The sequence below is a fragment of the Dromiciops gliroides genome, chromosome 2, assembly GCF_019393635.1.
Source record: "Dromiciops gliroides isolate mDroGli1 chromosome 2, mDroGli1.pri, whole genome shotgun sequence".
Taxonomy (NCBI): domain Eukaryota; kingdom Metazoa; phylum Chordata; class Mammalia; order Microbiotheria; family Microbiotheriidae; genus Dromiciops; species Dromiciops gliroides.
The window spans coordinates 454418965-454438640 of record NC_057862.1 but is presented as its reverse complement, the minus strand read 5'-3'; the positions used below and the strand labels follow the sequence as shown (position 1 = coordinate 454438640).

The window sequence follows — 19676 nt, the reverse complement described above, 5'->3', positions numbered from 1 at the left end:
GGGAGTTTCTAAAGTATTTTAATACCACTTTTATATAATTTAACCTTATAACTAATTACAAGATTTTATCTCTGTGGTATTGTTTTCTCATTTCTGTGAATCGAGAAAGTACTTCCCCACCCACTGTGCAACCTTTCTATAATTAGTCATGGAATAGTTTTGTTTTTTTCCCCCTGCCAAAACCTCATTAAAATATGGGTATTCTGTGAACACATGGTGAATCTAAGAAACCTGCTTCATTTCATCGGCAAAAGGTTTGGGAGTAAAGTGAGTTTTGGAGAGGTGGAATAACCAGCTATATAGTATGATTTCTAGAATTATAAGAAGGCCCCTGATCACTACTTTTTTTCCTCTACCTGCTCATTACTTGCTGACATTTCACAATTAGAGAGTAACTACTTTGTTTCCTATTCTCCCTCCTCACTCCCTCCCCCTACAATCTCTTAAAAATACACATTATCTTGTTGAAAAAAGTACATTAAATGTTATCAGTTTTTTTTTCTTGGTGAGATTAATTCATCATATATTTCCTGGAGATCATATTCTGGGTTGCAGTCAAAACAAAAAGGGCTTTTTCCTCCCTTCCCACTTTCTCCCTTCCTTCATTTTTTCACTTCCTTCTTCCCTTTCATTTCCCTTCCTCCTTTCCTTTTTCTCTCCACTAGAGCCCTGTTGTTTTCTCAAACCTTGGTAATTTTTTACTAACCCTCCAAAAGTATATCTAATTCTGTTGTACGAATCATTTGTTGACTTGCTACTAAAGTGATAAAATTCCAAGTAAATAAATTCTTGATAGGTTCAGCTGCTATTTGGCACTAGAAAAATTGTAAGCCTTCCAGACTATTCCTTTTCAAGGAAAGGAGCCAAAAAATTGCAGGATTTTGATGCCAAGCAAAGTAGTTCTTAAGGGGTACAAATATATTTTTAATGGTGAAGAGAATGATTTTTGGTAGGTTGATGAGCTAGAGCAGAGAATGTAGTATACCCAGAAATCAAAACAGAATTATTCCTAAAAATCATTGGTAATCTGGTGTGAAGCCTTTAAAAATGTTATACCTGTGTGTTGTTTTACTCCATACCTTGTTAAAACTAAGGGCAAGTTGGAAATCATGTGATATGACATGTATTTGTTTTTCTTCTCTTTTTCATGTTGGGATAATATGCAAACTACTGTTGATTGACTGATCAATCTAAGGTTGATAGATGAACAAGTTGGTATTTCAACCTGATTTTTTTTCATGTTACTACATAGAGGTGGCAGTAATGAATTTGGTCATTGAGGGTTGGTTACCCCTTTCATCTAATCCTCTAAAAAGGCTTTGAAAATATTTATGAAGTCTCAGGATTCCAAAAATTTGAACTGATATAAATAGAATATTTAAATAAATAGATATAAATAGAATAAATTAATAGCCAATTCAGCATCTCATGTGTAGAACCTCAGAGATCATTGGATTTAGAGCTAAAAAGAATTCAGAAATCATTTAATCAATTTCCTCCCTTCCATTTTATAAATTAGGAAACAATTTCAGAGAAGGGAAGAAAATTGCCCAAGGTTACTATCAAAGAACCCAGATTCAGTTCCTTGTTTTCTGTATTCACAGATTTAGTGTTGGAAAATATTTTAAAGATCTAAGAGTTTAACCGCATTATTTATCAATTAGGAAAAAAACTTAAGCCATGAAAATTTAAACTAGTTGCCAAAAGTCATATATGTATGAGTAAGTGGGAGAGCCTGCAGTCAAACCCAGGTCTACTGATTCCAAAGTGTCATTTTTATGGACTCCAAATCAAGTGATCTTTCCATTCACTTCAAATCTAGTGTTTGTTTTCTGACAGAATCATATTTGTTCATATCAAGTGTACTGTCTGCTAAGGTAGGCTCCCTCTATTCATTTGAAAACACTCATTGTACAGGTTGAACTCTTGTCATTATCACATTTTCACTTATTGGGTATGTCTCCTGGTCACCTTCCCCTTATCATTGGTCTGAATATAAGGAGAATGCTAATGAATTATACTAAGTATATTAAGGTCCTTCTTAATATACAGAAGGTTAACAGAGAAGGTTTTTTCTTTGAAATTAGTTTCGAAATGACTTTTAAAAAAATTTATTATTTTTTTCCATTTCATGTAAAGATAGTTCTCAACTTTTGTTTATACAAGCTTTCCAATTTCAGATTTTTCTCCCTCCCTCCCCTCCCTCCCCCCTCCCCTAGACAGCAGGTAATCTGATATAGGTTATATATATATATATATATATATATATATATATATATATATATATATATATATATATATAATAACATTAATCCTATTTCTGCATTAGTCATGTTATAAAAGAAAAATCAGAGCAATGATGAAAAACCTCAAAATAGAAAAAACAACAGCACCAAAACCAAAAGAAATAGTATGGTTCATTCAGCATGTATACTTCACAGTTCTTTTTTTTTTTTTTTTGGATTTGGAGATCCTCTTCTATCATGAGTTCCCTGGAACTCTTCTGTACCATTGCATTGGTGAGAAGAATATAGTCCATTACAGTAGATCAACACTCAATGTTGATGATACTGTGTACAATGTTCTTCTAGTTCTGCTCATCTCATTCATCATCAGCACACGCAAGACCCTCCAGGTTTCTCTGAACTCCTCCTGCTCATCGTGAAATGACTTTTTAATGTAGATTATAGTCTCAAATATATTTCCTCATTCTGTTTTCTCAGGCAAGTTTCTTTGGCTCTATAGGCATCATTCATAAATTTGTAAAAGGAGGTAAATGGACAAAGTTTTTATAGTATTTTGTCAGAATCTAAATCTTATGATCTTTAAGGTTTTCTTCAATGATTAAAAAATAAAATCCTGCTTGGGTAACTTTTTTTTCTTTTTTACTTATTCCCTTTTTTTAACTACTTTTGCTACAATTGCCTAGCTTCATCAGTGTGTCAGTATAACCCGGTTTTGAGTGACTTTATCAAAACTGGTATAGTGTTATTGGCACACAAATATATTACCCATGATAAAAGATATCAGGTATAATTCATTCTAGAAGTGTTCTTCCATGAGCAGACACCATAATGTAATATAGAGAACACTCAACTTGAATCCAGAAGACCTGGCTTAGAATCTCCATTCTGTTATTTATTTCCTCCATAACTTTGGCTGTCACTTCCCTTTTCTGAGCTTCAATATTTCTCTTTAAAATGAGGGGGTGGAAGTCATTAATCTCTGAGGTCTCTTTCAGATCTAAATTCAATGAATTAGTTATCTTATTTTCATCATTGTAACATGTTGGCTGATTCTTTAAGCTGAAACTTTGGAACTGTTGATAATTCATGAATCTCCTCAAGACTTGTTTTTCTGACAGTTTTCTTGTGATTAAAAAAAAAAAAGATTTGTTAACACATGACATTGGGAAGGTTACCCTAAGTAAGCAACTAGAATTAAAATACTGGCTTAGTATGTTCTGGCAAATTCTCAGAATAGTATTTCACATAATGCTATTCTAAAATGGTCTCTGGGCAGTCTGGTGTTGCTTGTTGGGCAGACAGCTATAAGCATTTCCAGATGGACAGTATGTCACGATCACAGCATTAGTCTGTGCCTCTCAAGAATGTGAAACAGAATTAAGGGAAGGCTTTTATTAGTTGGAGACTTAGAGGATAGAGATGATCCTACCACACCCTTCTAATGATTATGAATAGCACAACTCAAAGATAGAGATTCTGGTTTTAGTTTTCATTTTAAATAATTGAACCATTGTCTTTTTATGCAGAGGTGAATTTGTTGTTTGTTTGAAGACACTAACACTGATAGTAATTTACATGCTTGGCTTCTGCCTTTGAAAAGGATTTGAATTCCACTTTATTGGTTCCTTTTGGTTTATGCCCTCTCCTGTTCTGGGACTATTCTAGGACTATGGAAGTGAATGTTTATCATGTAATAAATATGAGATCACAGAACTATAGGATTTAGATCTGGAAGGAACATGAGAGATGTTCTTTCTAGTCCAACTGGTCCATTTTACAGATGATTAAACTCAAGTTCAAAGAAGGAAAGGAACTCGCCCAAGGTCACACAGCTAGTAAGTCAGAATCAATGTTTGAACTTATTTCTTCTGACTTCAAATATTTCTTCCTCTACGCCATGTGTCTATTAGGTAGTAAGCATGCATTATCACTGAATAAAACTCCATATAGATTCCTTTCCTTTTATCTTTTATCTTTCACTTCCATTCCCATTAAAACATCAAGTGGGGATCATCATCATCACCCCCCCACTATCACCACCATCTTCCTCCTCATCATCATTGAAGTGTGGCTCATAGAAAGTGTGGTGGTCTTTGAATAAGGGAGATCTAAGTTCAATTCATGTCTCTGAAATTTATTAGCTTTGTATCTCTGGACAAGTCAATTAACTTTTCATGTCTTATGCAATTTCTTGGGACTTATCTGCCATGCCATAGACAGATTACTGTATGAGATACTGTATGATATTGGTAGAGGTTATCTCACATTTGTTGTTTCCCATATTTAAAAAATCATAGACCTTTCATGTATCCACATAACAACATTAACTGATATATACACAAATGCATATGCTAGTGTTGTGGTTGTTATTGACTTGTTTCAGTCTTGTCCAATTCTTTGTCACTCCATTTGGGATTTTCTTGACAAAGACTAGAATGGTTTGCCATTTCCTTCTCTAGTTCATTTTACATATATACAGATATACAGAGATAAACAGGGTTAAGGGATTTGCCTAGGGTCACAGAGCCAGTAAGTGTTTATGGCCAGATTTGAATTCAGCTCCTTTTGATTCCAAGGCCAGCATTCTATCCATTGTGCCACCTAATTTCCATATACTTTAAATAAATAAATAAAACAAGTGTTTTTCATCACATCTAAAATGGGAATAATGATTTTTCCCTGTAATTATAAGGAAAGTACAATAGTAATTATAAACTTTTAGAGATTATTATTATTATTATTATTAACCCTTGTCCTTTGTAGTCAGGAAAAATTATGTTCAATTCCTATTTCTGGCATATATTAACTGTATGATTATGGGCAGGTCATCTAATCTTTCAGCACAGGCAATTCTCTAGGAATATAAATTATAGTTAAGTTGGTGATGCATTGATATAAGAAGTTTCTACAGCAAGGGAATCATATGTGTGTGTGCATGAATGTACAGATGCACATACATTGATAGTATCAATCCTTTAGAATATAAAATAATTTACTATTAATGATCTTGTTATTTTTGACAAAAAGTTGTTGCTTATAATAGGGGGCCTTATGACTCTTTCCAGATTATTTCTAACAATTTATTTTCTTCTTTCTTCCTTAAGCTTCCTTTTAAAAACTTGGCTAATGGTACTTATCAAAATAAGAAGAAATTGGAGCATTCTGCTCCCAAAATTTCCTTTTAAAAAAATCAGTGTGTGGGCTATTGCAATCCATTCATGACTATGTGAATAATTAAATATAAAAACCTAACAAAAAACACTTAAATGCAAATGCCAGTAATTGTGATGTAACTAGAAGTGTCAAACTTACTCTTGTCTTTATTTCCAGATTTATCAAAGATGCTGGCTAGTGTTCAAGAAAGCTTCAAGCAAAGGTCCAAAAAGATTGGAGAAATTTTCAGATGAGCGGGCAGCATATTTTAGGTGTTATCACAAGGTAAAATTTGCTTTGCTTTGATAAAACTTTTAGAAACTTACAGTTTAGAACTCCAAATTGACATCCTGGCTAATATAAAAAACAGAGGAAGCAACTTCAGTAGAAGTTTGTGATAATTAGGCTGCAGACAACAAAACAATGGGCATTTATTGAGCACTTCTCATTTTTTAGGTACTGTGCATGCTTCTGAGGATACACAAACAAAAAATTAAATACACATACAAATGAATTCCTGAGAATTCCCGGGAACTACTTTGTAGAGGTGGCTGGTGGCACAGTGGATAGAGTACTGGGCCTGGAGTACAAAAGATCTGAGTTAGAATCTAACCTCAGATACTTACTAGCTGTGTGCCCACGGATGGATAACTTCACCTCTGTCTTCTTCTTTCTGTAAAATGGAGATACTCATACCTGTAGTACAAGTGGAAGGGATTTGTGGAGTCCCTGGTTAAGTCAGATGATCTAGGAAGGGGCTGGTGAATATCTGAGGTCTGTCTGTCTGGTGTTTAGAGTAAGTGTGGTTCCTAAGGAGTTGAATAACCTGAAATAGAAATTGTCCTCCTTAATGCATTTCCATAGGATGATACCTGAAATCTGGTCTTCTGACTCAAAACTGGAGGTTGGGTTTTCCTAAGAATATGAATAAAAATTTCCCATACTTTTATTTAAAGGATTGTTCTATTTTCTTTTACTATGGAACCATTACATTAAAGTAAACACATGGAACCACTATAGAATCAACTTATCTTTAGAGGCATCAAGTGGTAATTAGACTGTATTCTCCTCTCTATGAGTGAATCATAGAACACAAGACTTGCCTCCCAAAGAACATGCAAATTCCTTACTGTGACAGTTAAAACCATCTGCAATCTGGCTCCAACCAACCTTTCCAGATTTAGTTCATATCATTCCTTTTTAAACTCCCTGTTGTCACCAAACTGGTTGACTCGTTATTCCTGGAACTCAAAATTCTATTCTATGACTCCATGCCTTTGTATAAATTGTTCCTCATGCTTGGAATGCAAGCACACCCATGTCTAACCCATTAGAAAAAAAAGTCAAGGACATCTCCCTGCTAGCTATCAATTTATCTCTCTCTTCCCCTTCTTAGCTAAACTCCTTGAGAAAAATATCTATGCTAGATTCCTCTAATTCCTCTCCTTTTATTCTTGTTTCACTGCAATCTTTCTTTCAACATCATCATTCAACTGAAACTGCTCTTCCCATAGTTATCTTTAGAATTTTATTTTCCCAAATTACATGTAACATACAAATTTTGACATCAATTTTTAAAATCTTTGCATTCCAAATTTTCTTCCCCCCCCCAAGAACTCAAGCAATTCAATATGAGCTATACATGAGCAATCATGCAAAACATTTCCATATTAGCCAGGTTGTGGAAGACAACAGACAAAAACAAAATTTAGGTAAAGGAACTAACAAAAAAAATATGCTTCAATCTGTATTCAGATACCATCACTCCTCTCTCTGTAGATGGATTGCATTTTTCATAAGACCTTCAGAGTTGTCTTGGATCATTGCATTGCTGAAAATAGCCAAGCCATTCACAGAAGATCATCTTACAATATTGCTGTTATTTTATATACAGTACATTTAACTTTGCATCAGCTCATGTAGTTCTTTCCAGGTTTTTCTGATAGCATCCTGCTCATTCTCATTCAACAATCCTCCCCATCCTCAATCAGTCCTCACTATCAATCAATCCTCATCTTCATCTAATCATTATCAACCATCAATCAATCATCTTTATCTTCATCATCTTACATTACCCTTGCTTATGCTTCAAGTTTTTTTCACAGTTACTATTGTGAACTGTTTCCCTCCATCCTATTCCCTTGCCATGACATTTACTCTATTTTCTATCTTCTTTCACCCTATCCCTCCTCAAAAGTGTTTTGCTTCTGACTGCCCCCTCCCCAACTCTGCCCTCCCTTCTTTCACTCCTCCCTCCTTGTCCCCTTCCCCTCCCACTTTCATGTAGGGTTAGATAGATTACCCAATTGAGTGTGTATGTTTTTCCCTCCTTGATTCAACTCTGATGAAAGTAAGGTCTTTGAGCCAATTCTGATGAATATAGGGCTCATTCACTGCCCCCTCCTTCCCCATCTCCCCCCATTCCATTTCACCCCATTCTATCTAAAGCATAGGTCTGACCATACCACCACCTTAGCCAATATACTCCAGTGGTCTGCTATTTCCTCTGGGTTCAAATATAATTTCCTTTCATTGGCATTTAAGGTCTTTTAAACATAAACTGTTCCTATCCTTGCAATCATCTCATTTTTCACTCTTCTTGGAACATTTAATGATCCAGCTAAACTGGTCTACTTGCTGTTCTTCACACATGATATACAGTATTTCTAATCTCAGGGCCTTTGTACTGGCTACTCTCCCATACCTGGAATCTTCTCTTTCTTCTTCATCTCTTAATTTGCCTGACTTCCTTTGATAGTCAGCTCAAATCTCATCTTCTTCAGTATTACTTTCCCAGCCCTCATGCCAATCCCCTCTGAGATCACTCTCCATCTACTACTGTGTATGTTGTATGTACAGACTTATTCATGTCTCCTCCATTAAAATATGAGCTCCTGGGAGAATGGAACTGTTTTTGTCTCTGTGCATCATCAGTGCTAAGCATAGTACCTAGAACTTGGTAACTACTTAATAAATGCTTGTTGATGGATTCCTTCTTTGTTGATGCATCTTCAAAACATTCCAAAACATCCCTTCCATCAAGGCTTATCATTGGTGCCACCTCCATCTTTTCAACTTCAAGAAGTAGGCTGTTCTTAAGAGAAATGCACCAGTACCAGATGGATTTACAAGTAAATTCTATCAAAATTTTGAAGACCAACTAATTCAATATTAAATAAATGGGTAAAGAAAGTATTCTATCAATCTCCTTTTATGAAACAAATATGATACCAATACCTAAACCAGGAGGAGCAAAAACAGAAAAAGAAAATTATACACAAATTTCATTAATGAATATAGATGTAGGATATAAAGTAAATCCACATAAATCATCAGCATTCCTATATATCACAAACAAAAGATAACAAAAAAATATTCCATTTAAAAGAACTCAAGACAATATAAAATACCTGGAGTACACCTGCCAAAATAAACTCAAGAACTATATAAACAAAATTATAATTAAAACCTCTTTATACAAATAATATCAGATTTAAATAGTTGAAGAGATATTAATTGTTCAAGGAAAGGCAGGGTCAATATAATAAAAATGACAATTTCCAAACTAATTCAACACCATCCCAATCAAATTATTAATTTTTACTGAATCAGAAAAAAATAACAAAATTTATTTGAAAAAAAATGCAAAAAGTTAAGAATATGAAAGGATTTAATGAAAAATAATATAAAGGAAGGAGGTTTAGTAGTACCAGATCTTAAACTGTATCAAAGGGATGTAAGTATCAAAACTATCTGGTACTAGTTATGAAATAGAAAGGTAGATCAATGGAATAGAGTAGACATGCAATTTATAGTAGCAAATAAACATATTAACCATTTATTAGACAAGTGTAAATACTTAAGATTTTGGGATAAGAATTCATAATTTGGTAAAAAAAAAAGTGTTGGAAAAACCGGAAAAGAGTATGACAGAAACTTGGCATAGACCAGTATCTCACACCATTTATCAAGATATACTCAAAATGGACAAATGACCCAGATATAAAGAGAGATTTTACATGAAAATTAGAAGAATATGAAACATATTACTTATCCAACTTATGGATAGGTAAACCATTTATGAATAAACAAGATATAGAGAGCAAAATTAGGTGTAAAATGGATAATTTTGATTACAGTAAATTAAAAAAAATTGTATAAGTAAAACAAATATAGCCAAGATTAGAAGGAAAGCTGAAAATTGGGAACAATGTTTTATAAATAGTTTATTAGATAAAGGTCTCATATCTAAAATATATAAAGAACTTTGTCAAAATATATAAGAATATGAGTCATTCTCCAATTGATAAATGGTCAAAAGATATGAACAGGCAGTTTTCCAATAAAGAAATCAAAACAATTTATAGTCATATAAAATGCTCTAAATCATTATCGATTAGGGAAATACAGATTAAAACAACTTAGAGATCCCATTTTACACCTACAATATTGACTTAGATGATAGAATGAGAAAGTAAGAAATGTCGGAGAGGATATGCAAAACCTGGGACACTAATTCATTGTTGGCAGAATTGTGAACTGATCCAACCATTTTGGAGAACATTCTGGAATTATGCCCAAAGATTTATTCAACTATATATACTATTTGACCCAGTGGTACCACTACTCAGTCTATTTCCAAAGATGATTAGAGAAAAAGGAAAATAGCCTATATGTTCTAGAATGTTTATAGCAGCTCTTTGAGGTAGCAAAGAATTGAAATTGTTGCAGTTGGGAAATGGCTGAACAAGTTGTAGTATATGATCATGATAGAATACTGCTGTGCTATAAGAAATGATGAACTCAATGATTTTAGGAAAAAACCCACAGAAACACTTGCAAGAAATAATCAAGAGTGAAATAAGCAGAACCAAGAGACATTGTATACTCAAAGTAACAGCAGTTTTATTTTAAGAACAACTTTGAATTAATAAGTTATTTTGTTTGTTATAAATAACCAAATCAAATATAAAGGACATGTGAAGAAAGATGCTATGTGTATCCAGAGAAAGAGTGGATAAATATGTATGTATGTATGTATGTATGTATATATGTATGTATGTATGTATGTATGTATGTATATGTGTGTATGTGCATATACATTATATATAAAACTATGTGTATATACACACACACATATATTATTATATACATACTTCTATTTATCAATTCTTTTTCTGGATGCAGATTTGTATCTAATTTGTGTCTAATAGTAGCCATTTCTATGGTATATGGAGGGAAAGGAAGAAAAAAAAGGAAATAAATTTACATGATAATTTTGTTGTATATTTGAATGGAACAGTAAGTTGTACATAGTAGATTTGCAGTTTCATGTAAAATCATTTTTGTTGTACTTTTTATTTTATTATGGAAATGCTTGTTTTATTCCATAAATTAAAATTTTTTTTTAAAGAAATCAGAAAAAAAGATTTAGGCTGAATAGCCACTTGTCAGAATGTTCTGGAGTTTAGATTTTTATACTCTGTGATTCTGATCATCATATCCATTTATATTTTCTCCTTTCATACCTTGTATTTTCCCAAATATGTACATTTTTTTTATTCTCAAGCTCCTTGAGTCTGTGTATTACTTTTGATGATATTTCAATCCCAAGTGCCTGAGGTAGCTAGATGACGCAGTATAAATGGACAGAGCTAGAGTTATGAAGTCATGAAGATCTGGATTTAAATATGACCTCAGACACATAAAAGTTATAGAACTTTTGGGTAATTCACTTATTTTCTATATGTCTCAGTTTTCTCATGTGTAAAATGGGAATAATAATTTTTATGTCCCAGAATTGTTGTGAGGAAAAAAAATAAGAAAATATTTGTTAAGTACTTTGCATACTTTAAATGCATTATTATTATTAATTGTTTTTGTGATTATTGTTATTCTAGTACCATGTATATATTGTGTACTTAATGATATTTGTTTAGATTAGGAGATGACTTCTGTGAGTATCTTGTTTAACTCTCACTAAAGTTTTATGCAACATTCTCTATAAATGGCCATATGTTTTTTTTTTCTTGAGGTAGTTGGATTACTTGATGTCTAAGGCCCTTTCCAGCTCTAGATTTATGATCCTAAATGTGATGGGAAAACTCATTTACCCATGAGGCATCCCATTCCCTTGTGAAACTTCACTAATTATAAGGAAGCTCTTCCTTAAATTGAGTCAGAGTATGCCTCATTATTTCTATTCAGTGGTTTGAATTCTGCCCTCTGGAGCTATATAAAATGAATATAATTCCTTTTTCACATGGCAATTCATCAGCTATTTGAAGACTATAGACATGATTTCCCTTTCGATTCCTACCCTTTTCTCCAAACCTCCAACCACCCACTTTGCTATTATGTCTGAGGATATCTTAAATTAGCTGCATTTTTATGCTTTGCTTTTAGGGAAATATATCAAATTAATAGGATAAAATACTTTCTTCCTTTAGGTCTCTGGTTTTCTCAAAGAAGAGAAACCAGGCCCATATTGGATCGTTATGCTCATTTTTGATGAGCAATAATCACGGTGTAATGGGTAGTTGTTCTTTGCAATTAGAAAGGCCAGCTCAAGTCCCACCTTGGACACTATTGAATTGGAGGACTCTGGTCAAGTCACTTTACTTTTCAGTGACTCTCTAAACAATATAAGCTATAGATCAGGTTTAATTTTTCATTGGTAGAAGATGTTTCCTTATACCTGTAATGATTGGAATGATGCCACCTGCTGGAGACTTACTGTAGGAAAGCTCCACCATAAGGAAAAGGCCTCTGAGGGCAAGTCATGGGGCTTTTCTTTGGTGTCAGGAAGTGACGTTTGCTTGTGGGAGGAAGAGGCAGGGGGAGGCTGGCTCTCTCACTCTTTTTCACCAGGACTCTCGTGGAGGGCAAGGCAGGAGAACTGAAGCTCCCTGAGATAGATAGATGAATCTAGGCTGCTTTCTCTCTCTTCACCAAATTCTTATTCTCCTTAATAAATGCTTAAAAGTCTAACTCTTGCTAAAGCTTATAATTTATTGGTGACCATTCATTAGATTTTAAATAGTATAGCTAGAATTTTAGCCCCTTAGAGACCAATGAAAGCACTGGTCTGGTCTGAAAAAAAATGTTGCCAGTAAATATCAAGATACAAGTCACTCCACTGCCCATTTTTCTTGTCTTCAAGGTAGCAAGCTTGCCTTGTTCTCTTAATATTCCTTGAGCGTCTCTGTTTTGTTGCCCATAACAGAAGTAACCAGAGTAAACCCTATGTCTGTGATTTTGAGTGTGCAGCTAGGTAGCACAGTAAATAGAGTGCTGGGTCTGGAGTTATGGCGACTCAACTTCCTGAGTTCCTGAGTCAAATCTAACCTCAGTCACTTACTGTGTGACCCTGGGCAAGTCACTTAATCCTGTTTGCCTCAGTTTCCTCATTTTAAAATGATCTGGGGAAGGAAATGGCAAAACCACTCCAGTATATTTACAAAAGAAAATCCCAAATGGGGTCACAAAGAACTGGACATGACTGAACAATGACAACAATGATGTGGTTTTGAAGGGTTACTGAAAGAATCACCAAGCTGAGGACATTCTTTTCCTTCCCTGCTCTCCTCCTTAACCCCCCCCTCCCTGCCCAGGAACTTGCTACAAGGCAAGATATACTGTTACTTAGCATTCAGGCATTTTGTCGAATACATCCCTATCTTCGAATTCATGCATGTAAATCTTTGGGGAATGGAGACAGGCACATTTTCTTTCATGTATAATCACCATTAACCAAAGTTCAAAGGCATTAGACAGTAGGAATTATCTACATTAAACCTCAAAGCTCTTGATGAGCTTCAACAGCAGATTCATCCTATTTAGTCTGGCTGATCTGATGCACTTAGTAGTAATCTCTTGAGGCCATAGAGGTAATTTGAAGACCTGAGAAATACATTTTTATCCATAGTCTGTATAATTTATAAAGCTTGTTCACAAAATACAGAGGTTATTTGCAGCACACCACAGCAATATTTCAGGGTTTATTCTAATTTATATGAGTCCATTTCCAAAGGAAATGAGAAGTAATAAATTAGGCTATTTGAGTTAGAGATGGTAAAGTGTGTATGTGTGTTTGTTTGTGTGTGTGTAGAATAAGTAGATGATAGATAGATAGATAGATAGATAGATAGATAGATAGATAGATAGATAGATAGATAGATGGATGGATGGATGGATAAATTGCCCTTTTGCAGCAAATATGGAACACTGATAAGGACAGAGTTTTGTCCATAATAGATACAGTATTCACTTTTTAGAAATCACTGGAACTAAATGCCCACAACTTCTATCACAGTTTTAAAGGATTAAATTAGAAAAGGATAAAATTAAAAGTCACAAAACTTGTCATTCCTCTCTAAGAAATATATTTTAAGATGCTTTATTGCATAAGGAAAATAGTCATGCACTTGTGACTATTATATAAATGTAATAATTCATTTTAATTTTCTTAAGCCATCTTGTCAGTGGTGTGCCCCTCTTATAGAAATGACTCATAAGGTTATGGCATATTCAGTGGAAAGATTACTAGACTTTGAGTTAGGAGATACCTGTCTTCAAATCCCTTATTTGACATTTTCTAGTTATGTGGTTTTTTTTGTTATTTTTTTGTTATTTTTGGGTTTTTTTGCAGGGCAATGGGGGTTAAGTTACTTGCCCAAGGTCACACAGCTAGTGATTGTCAAGTGTCAGAGTTTGGATTTGGACTCAGGTCCTCCTGAATCCAGGGCCATTGCTTTATCCACTGCACTATCTAGCTGCCACAAACTATGTGTTTTAAAGCCAGTTACTGAGGATGTGTTCTCATCTGTAAAATACCTATTATTATTTACTCACACAACATTGTTTTGAGTAGCACATGAGCTAATCTATGTAAAGGAGTTTGCAAATCTTGAAATAGTAAGAAAAGGTCAATTATATCTAGGATTTATGGGATTTAGAACAGGAAACTGAGGCCTGGAGAGGGGAGTTGACTCGATCAAGATCACATATCTAGGTATTGAAGTGTATTAGATGTGTGGTTACTATAATATACAGGTGAAAGTGATGTTAATCATAGTTTCCAACCAGTGGTGTACTGATAATAATTTAACAAAAAGGATATCATGACACATTTTTTGCTTATTCTGCATGATTAACATTTTCTCCTTCACTTTCTTAATTTTACACAATTAAGAAAACAATAAATCAAAGTGTGATTTGTAGAATTTGCCAATTTCTGAAGTGTGAATACTCACACAAAACATTTAACAACCAGCTCCAACAAACCCCTATTTCCAATTTTCCCATTAAAACTAACTTCTCTGTTCTCTTTTTGAGAATTTATTGTGAGGGAATGGGATCCTTTCACAGAGAACAATAAAACATCAGAAGATAATAGAACAATAATGGTTGTACAAGGCCTTATCCCTTTTCCTATCAATAAGTTCCTACTGGGGCTTCCATTTTATGGAGAGACCAAAAGAGAGACAGGCCAGCCTCATTCCCTTGCAGACTTTGCCCTGAACTTCTGGACTTGGAAATCAGGCCCCAAGCTGAATATCTTCATGCCTACTCCCCAACTCCCAGACTCCAGCTTTTCAATTCTTTTTTGTGCATTGTCTTCTATTAGAATGTAATCTTCTTAAAGGTAGGAACTGACTTTCATATTGCTTGTATTTGTATCCCCAGTGCCTAGCAAGGTATCCAGTACTTAGTAAGAACTTAACAAATGATCCTTTTCTTCCTTCCTTCCTTCCTTCCTTCCTTCCTTCCTTCCTTCCTTCCTTCCTTCCTTCCTTCCTTCCTTCCTTCCTTCCTTCCTTCCTTCCCTAGAATTCCAAAGAACTTTAAGAAGTCATCTACTCCAACTTGCCCGTTTTAAAATGAAGTAAAGTGATTTGTGTGGTATTATAAGCATGGGTGGCTCTAGATTTCATAATTTTGATTACTTAGGTTTTCAATTTTATTCTTAAAATTACTGATGACTGAAAATCAAATCACATTAAAATCAAAGCTAACTATTTCTATTGGAATCAAACCAAACTGCTGAGGCAGTTATTGGGATTTGTTTCCTGTTTGAATACAAAAGAGATATAATGATGTGTTCTCCCAAACACATCCTTATCTGTCAAATGAGAATTTGGATATCAATTTCCTCATCTAATAGGAATAATAATCCTTCTTCTGCCTACCTAAAGGTTTGTTGCAAAATTCTAATGAGTTAATAGATATGAAAATTGCTTGAAAAAGTAAAAGGAAGGAAAGGAATAAGTATTTCTTAAGTGCATGTTATGTGTCAGACATGATGGTAAGAGTTTTAAAAATATGATCTTATTTCATCCTTATAACAACCTTGGGTGATAAATGCTATTAATATCTGCATTCTACAGTTAAGAAAACTGAGGCAGATGAAGGCTAAGTGTGTTGCCCAGGGTCACACTGCTAGTATATATCTGAAGCTAAATCTGAACCCAGATCTTACCGAGTCTAGGCCCAGAACTTTACCTCTACCTGGCTGCCTCTAAAAGAATCAAAACAACAACAACAACAAAAATGTCGTAGTTTGATGTATCTTGGTGACTCCATTGTCCAACTAAGTCTCTGAAAACTAGGGATCCAGTTATCTCAACACTTTTCTGGCTCTAGGTAATGACCTATTTGGAATTATTATCATCAGTGTCCAACCTATGAAAGACTAAGAGGTCACTGAGAAGAGCACAGGTATCTATTGGGTTTTATCTCATTCTTCTGATGTTAGTTATTGCAACATATATATATATATATATATTCCTTCAAAGAGAAAGTTTAAAACTTGGGATATGAAGAGAGTACACAAAGAGAATTCCAGATTTGGAGTCAGAAAACCTGGGTCTAAATCTTGACTCTGCTCTCGCTTCCTACCTGTGTGACCTTGAGTAAGTCACATAATCTCTCTATGTCTCAGTTTCCTCATTTGTAAAATGAAGGGATCACACTATATGGCTTTTAAGCTCCCATCCAGCACTTAGTCTGTGATCCTATAATGATATTTGATGATGTATGATATATTCCAGAGACTCTATTCCCCCTTCCTCCTACCCCCCCCCCCAATTCCATCCTTCCCCCTAGTCCAGACATTTTTTATCAAAGCTCAGTATGAGGTTGGCTTTACAGAAGAATTTTCCATTAGCACAGAGCAGGTGGTCCATAAATGCTTTGGTTGATCTCCTGAACATGCTCTGTCAAGTTTAATCTGATGTCATGCTAACTTCAATATCCCTGTTAAGCAACTAAAAAATTGGGTTAAAAGGAAGCAACTTGCATGAAGAGCATCCTGGATCAGAATCTGTCACATCTGAATTACCAATCTGTGTCATGCCTCCAAAATACTTCTAGACACAGTCAAAATGAAGGATAAAAATATGAGTATGCATCCATTTTATGAGAAGACTCCACACTATAGTGTGTTTGGGAGAACTATCATTTTTATTAGGTATACAACTTATTGTATAAAATGCCTAGTCTCTAATTTTATTTTGTTCATTTCATACAAAGAGTAGATAGATGCATTTTGAGGTTAACTTAAAGGAATCCAGGGACTATATGAGCAGGAAGTGAGTAGAACAAGCTGTCCAATCATGGGGTCAAAGAGATGGGAAATGGAGCTTCTGGTGTGAGGAGAAGTAAGGAGGCCAGTATAGATGGACCATGGGATGTGTGGAGAGCAGTAATATGCTTTTTTCTTTTTCTGCCATTTGTTTCATTGTGAACCTTTTTGGTTTAACTTTGGGTTCTTTTAAATATATATATTTTATTCTGAATTTAAGAAATAAAACAAGCATTTCCATAACATGGTAGAATAGAAATAAAAAAGATGATTGCACATGAAACTGTGAATCTATTATATACAATTTGCTATTCCTTTTAAATATACAATAAAGTTAATCATATAACTTTTTCCCTTTTTTCCCCTCCCACCCCAGAGATCACTACCATTAGATACAGATATATGTCTGTGTGTATGTAAAATCATTCTATACATATTTCTATTCATCAAGTCTTTCTCTGGATGCAGACAACATCTTCCTTCAGAGGTTCTTTTTAGTTAATCTGGGTATTTATAACAGTTAAAATTATTTAGTTGCTCAATGTTGTTCTTAAAATAATATTCCTGTTACTATATACAACATTTTCTTGTTTCTTATTTTGTTCTTCATTATTTTATGCAAATCGATCCATGTTTTTCTAAGGTCATCAAGCTCATCATTTCTCATAGGACAGTAATATTCCATCACAATTATATATGACAGGGTCAGCTAGATTGCACAGGGGCAGCTAGATGGCACGGTGGATAAAGCACTGGCTCTGGATTCAGGAGGACCTCAGTTCAAATCTGGCCTCAGACACTTGACACTTACTAGCTGTGTGACCCTTGGCAAGTCACTTAAACCCAATTGCCCCTCAAAAAAAATCAGTCAAACAATTATATATGACAACTTGTTCAGTCATTCCCTAATTGATGGACATTCCCTCAATTTCCAGTTCTTTGCCACCACAAAGAGAACTGCTATAAACATTTTAGAACATATAAGTTCTTTTCCTTTTCCCCTAATCATCTTGGGAAACAGACTTTGTAATGTGTTAAAAGACATGAAAGCTAGAAAGGGCAAGGTTGTGAAAAGCTTTAAATACCAAATAAAGGAATTAGTTGGGCAGGACTTCTAGGTCCTCGAGAATGTCTAATTAAACACTTACCTGAAAGAGCATCCTCTCTATGAGTCTTGACAAATTGGCAATATAGTTTTGCTTAAAGCTTCTACTGAGAGGAAATCCAGTTATACCATTAAGTGCCATTTTGGGTGCTTCTAATTATTAAGTTGTTCTCTTTACTTTTGGTCCGAATCTGCCTTTTTGTAATTTCCACAGATTATCCCTAGTTCTTCCCTTTGTGGCCAAAGAGAAAAGGGTAATTATCTTATTCTTCATAACAAAGTTTTGAGGTTTCTTGTTAAAATATCCACTGCTGCATAATTCATCTATCTCAAAATTTTTATCATTTTCTCTCACCTTGGAAGCTTATTTTAAAGCAGAGTTGATTTTTTTTTGGCCTAGTGGAGGGATGTGTGAGGGATTAAAATAAATGGTGTATATAATAGAAAGCACATTAGACTTGGTTTAAAAAAATCTATAGAAATGTAAGAGCTTATCATTATTTTTATTATACTTCAGTTTACAGCCATTTAGTATTGAGACATTTTGCCACCCAAGTTGAAACCATATAGGGCGAATGGAATGACCATTTTGACCATACTGATCACTCAATTAAGTCAAGCAAAAGTATTCAATGCATGTAGGTAGTATAAGTGATTTTCATCCAAGATCCCCACCTCCAACACTCATACCCAACTGAATTGTGAAGGACCTTGAGTCAGGTAGTTATTTCGTGTCATAGAGATAACACCTCAGTTTGAATGATGCTTACTTACTGTGAAACTGTGGAAATTAAAGTTACAGAGCACTATTGGTCTTGGTTTTGGCAATTACATTCTTCTGGGGATTTGTGTTATTATCTATACAGGAAAGATTTCAGCCCCTCTATGCTTCTTCTGCCTGCTTGATTCTTGTCTAATTTTTTGTAAAGCCTCTATTGAAAGAACCATGCAACTAGCTGGATGGCTTCCTCGAGGAAAGTGTTATAGGAGTCATCTGTTGTCCCTCATTTTTGCTACAAAACTGTCACATCTCCTTTTTCTGTCCTATATGTCTTCAAGGCTATCTTTCATATCATGAGGTATCACATTAGAGTGCTGGTCTGGGAGCCAGGAAGATGTGAGTTCAAATTCATCCTCAGATTCTAATAATCAGTGTGATCTTAAGAAAGTCACTTAACCTCTCACTGTCTCAGTTTTCCCATCAGCAAAAACAAGATGATAATGGTACCTATCTCCTAGGGTTGTTTTGTTTTTTTTTTTAGGGAAATGAGGGTTAAGTGACTTGCCCAGGGTCACAGAGCTAGTAAGTGTCAAATGTCTGAGGCCAGATTTGAACTCAGGTCCTCCTGAATCCAGGGCTGGTGCTTTATCCATTGCACCAACCTTGCTGCCCCTCCTAGGGTTGTTTTAAGGATAAAATGAAGTATTTGTAAAGCACTTTACAAACTTTAAAGCATGTCATCCTTAGCACATGCTGCTGTGTTCTTATCCTCACAATGACTATATTCATTGCTCTTTGAGTAACCTGTAATTTTGAGTTTTCTTTTAAAAATAATTTTATTTTTAACATTGATTTTTAAAAATATTT

The 19676-nt window shown here is 34.5% G+C and overlaps 1 protein-coding gene across 2 annotated transcripts in view; it reads left to right on the top strand.

Moving 5' to 3' along the window:
* The window catches only part of DOK5 (docking protein 5), a 161406-nt gene that overhangs the window by 59788 nt on the left and 81942 nt on the right, over positions 1–19676 (top strand). For both annotated transcript variants that reach the window (XM_043985500.1, XM_043985498.1), the window contains exon 2: positions 5577–5684. In XM_043985500.1, the coding sequence (XP_043841435.1) occupies positions 5577–5684 (108 nt within the window). The remainder of the gene's footprint in view (positions 1–5576; positions 5685–19676) is intronic.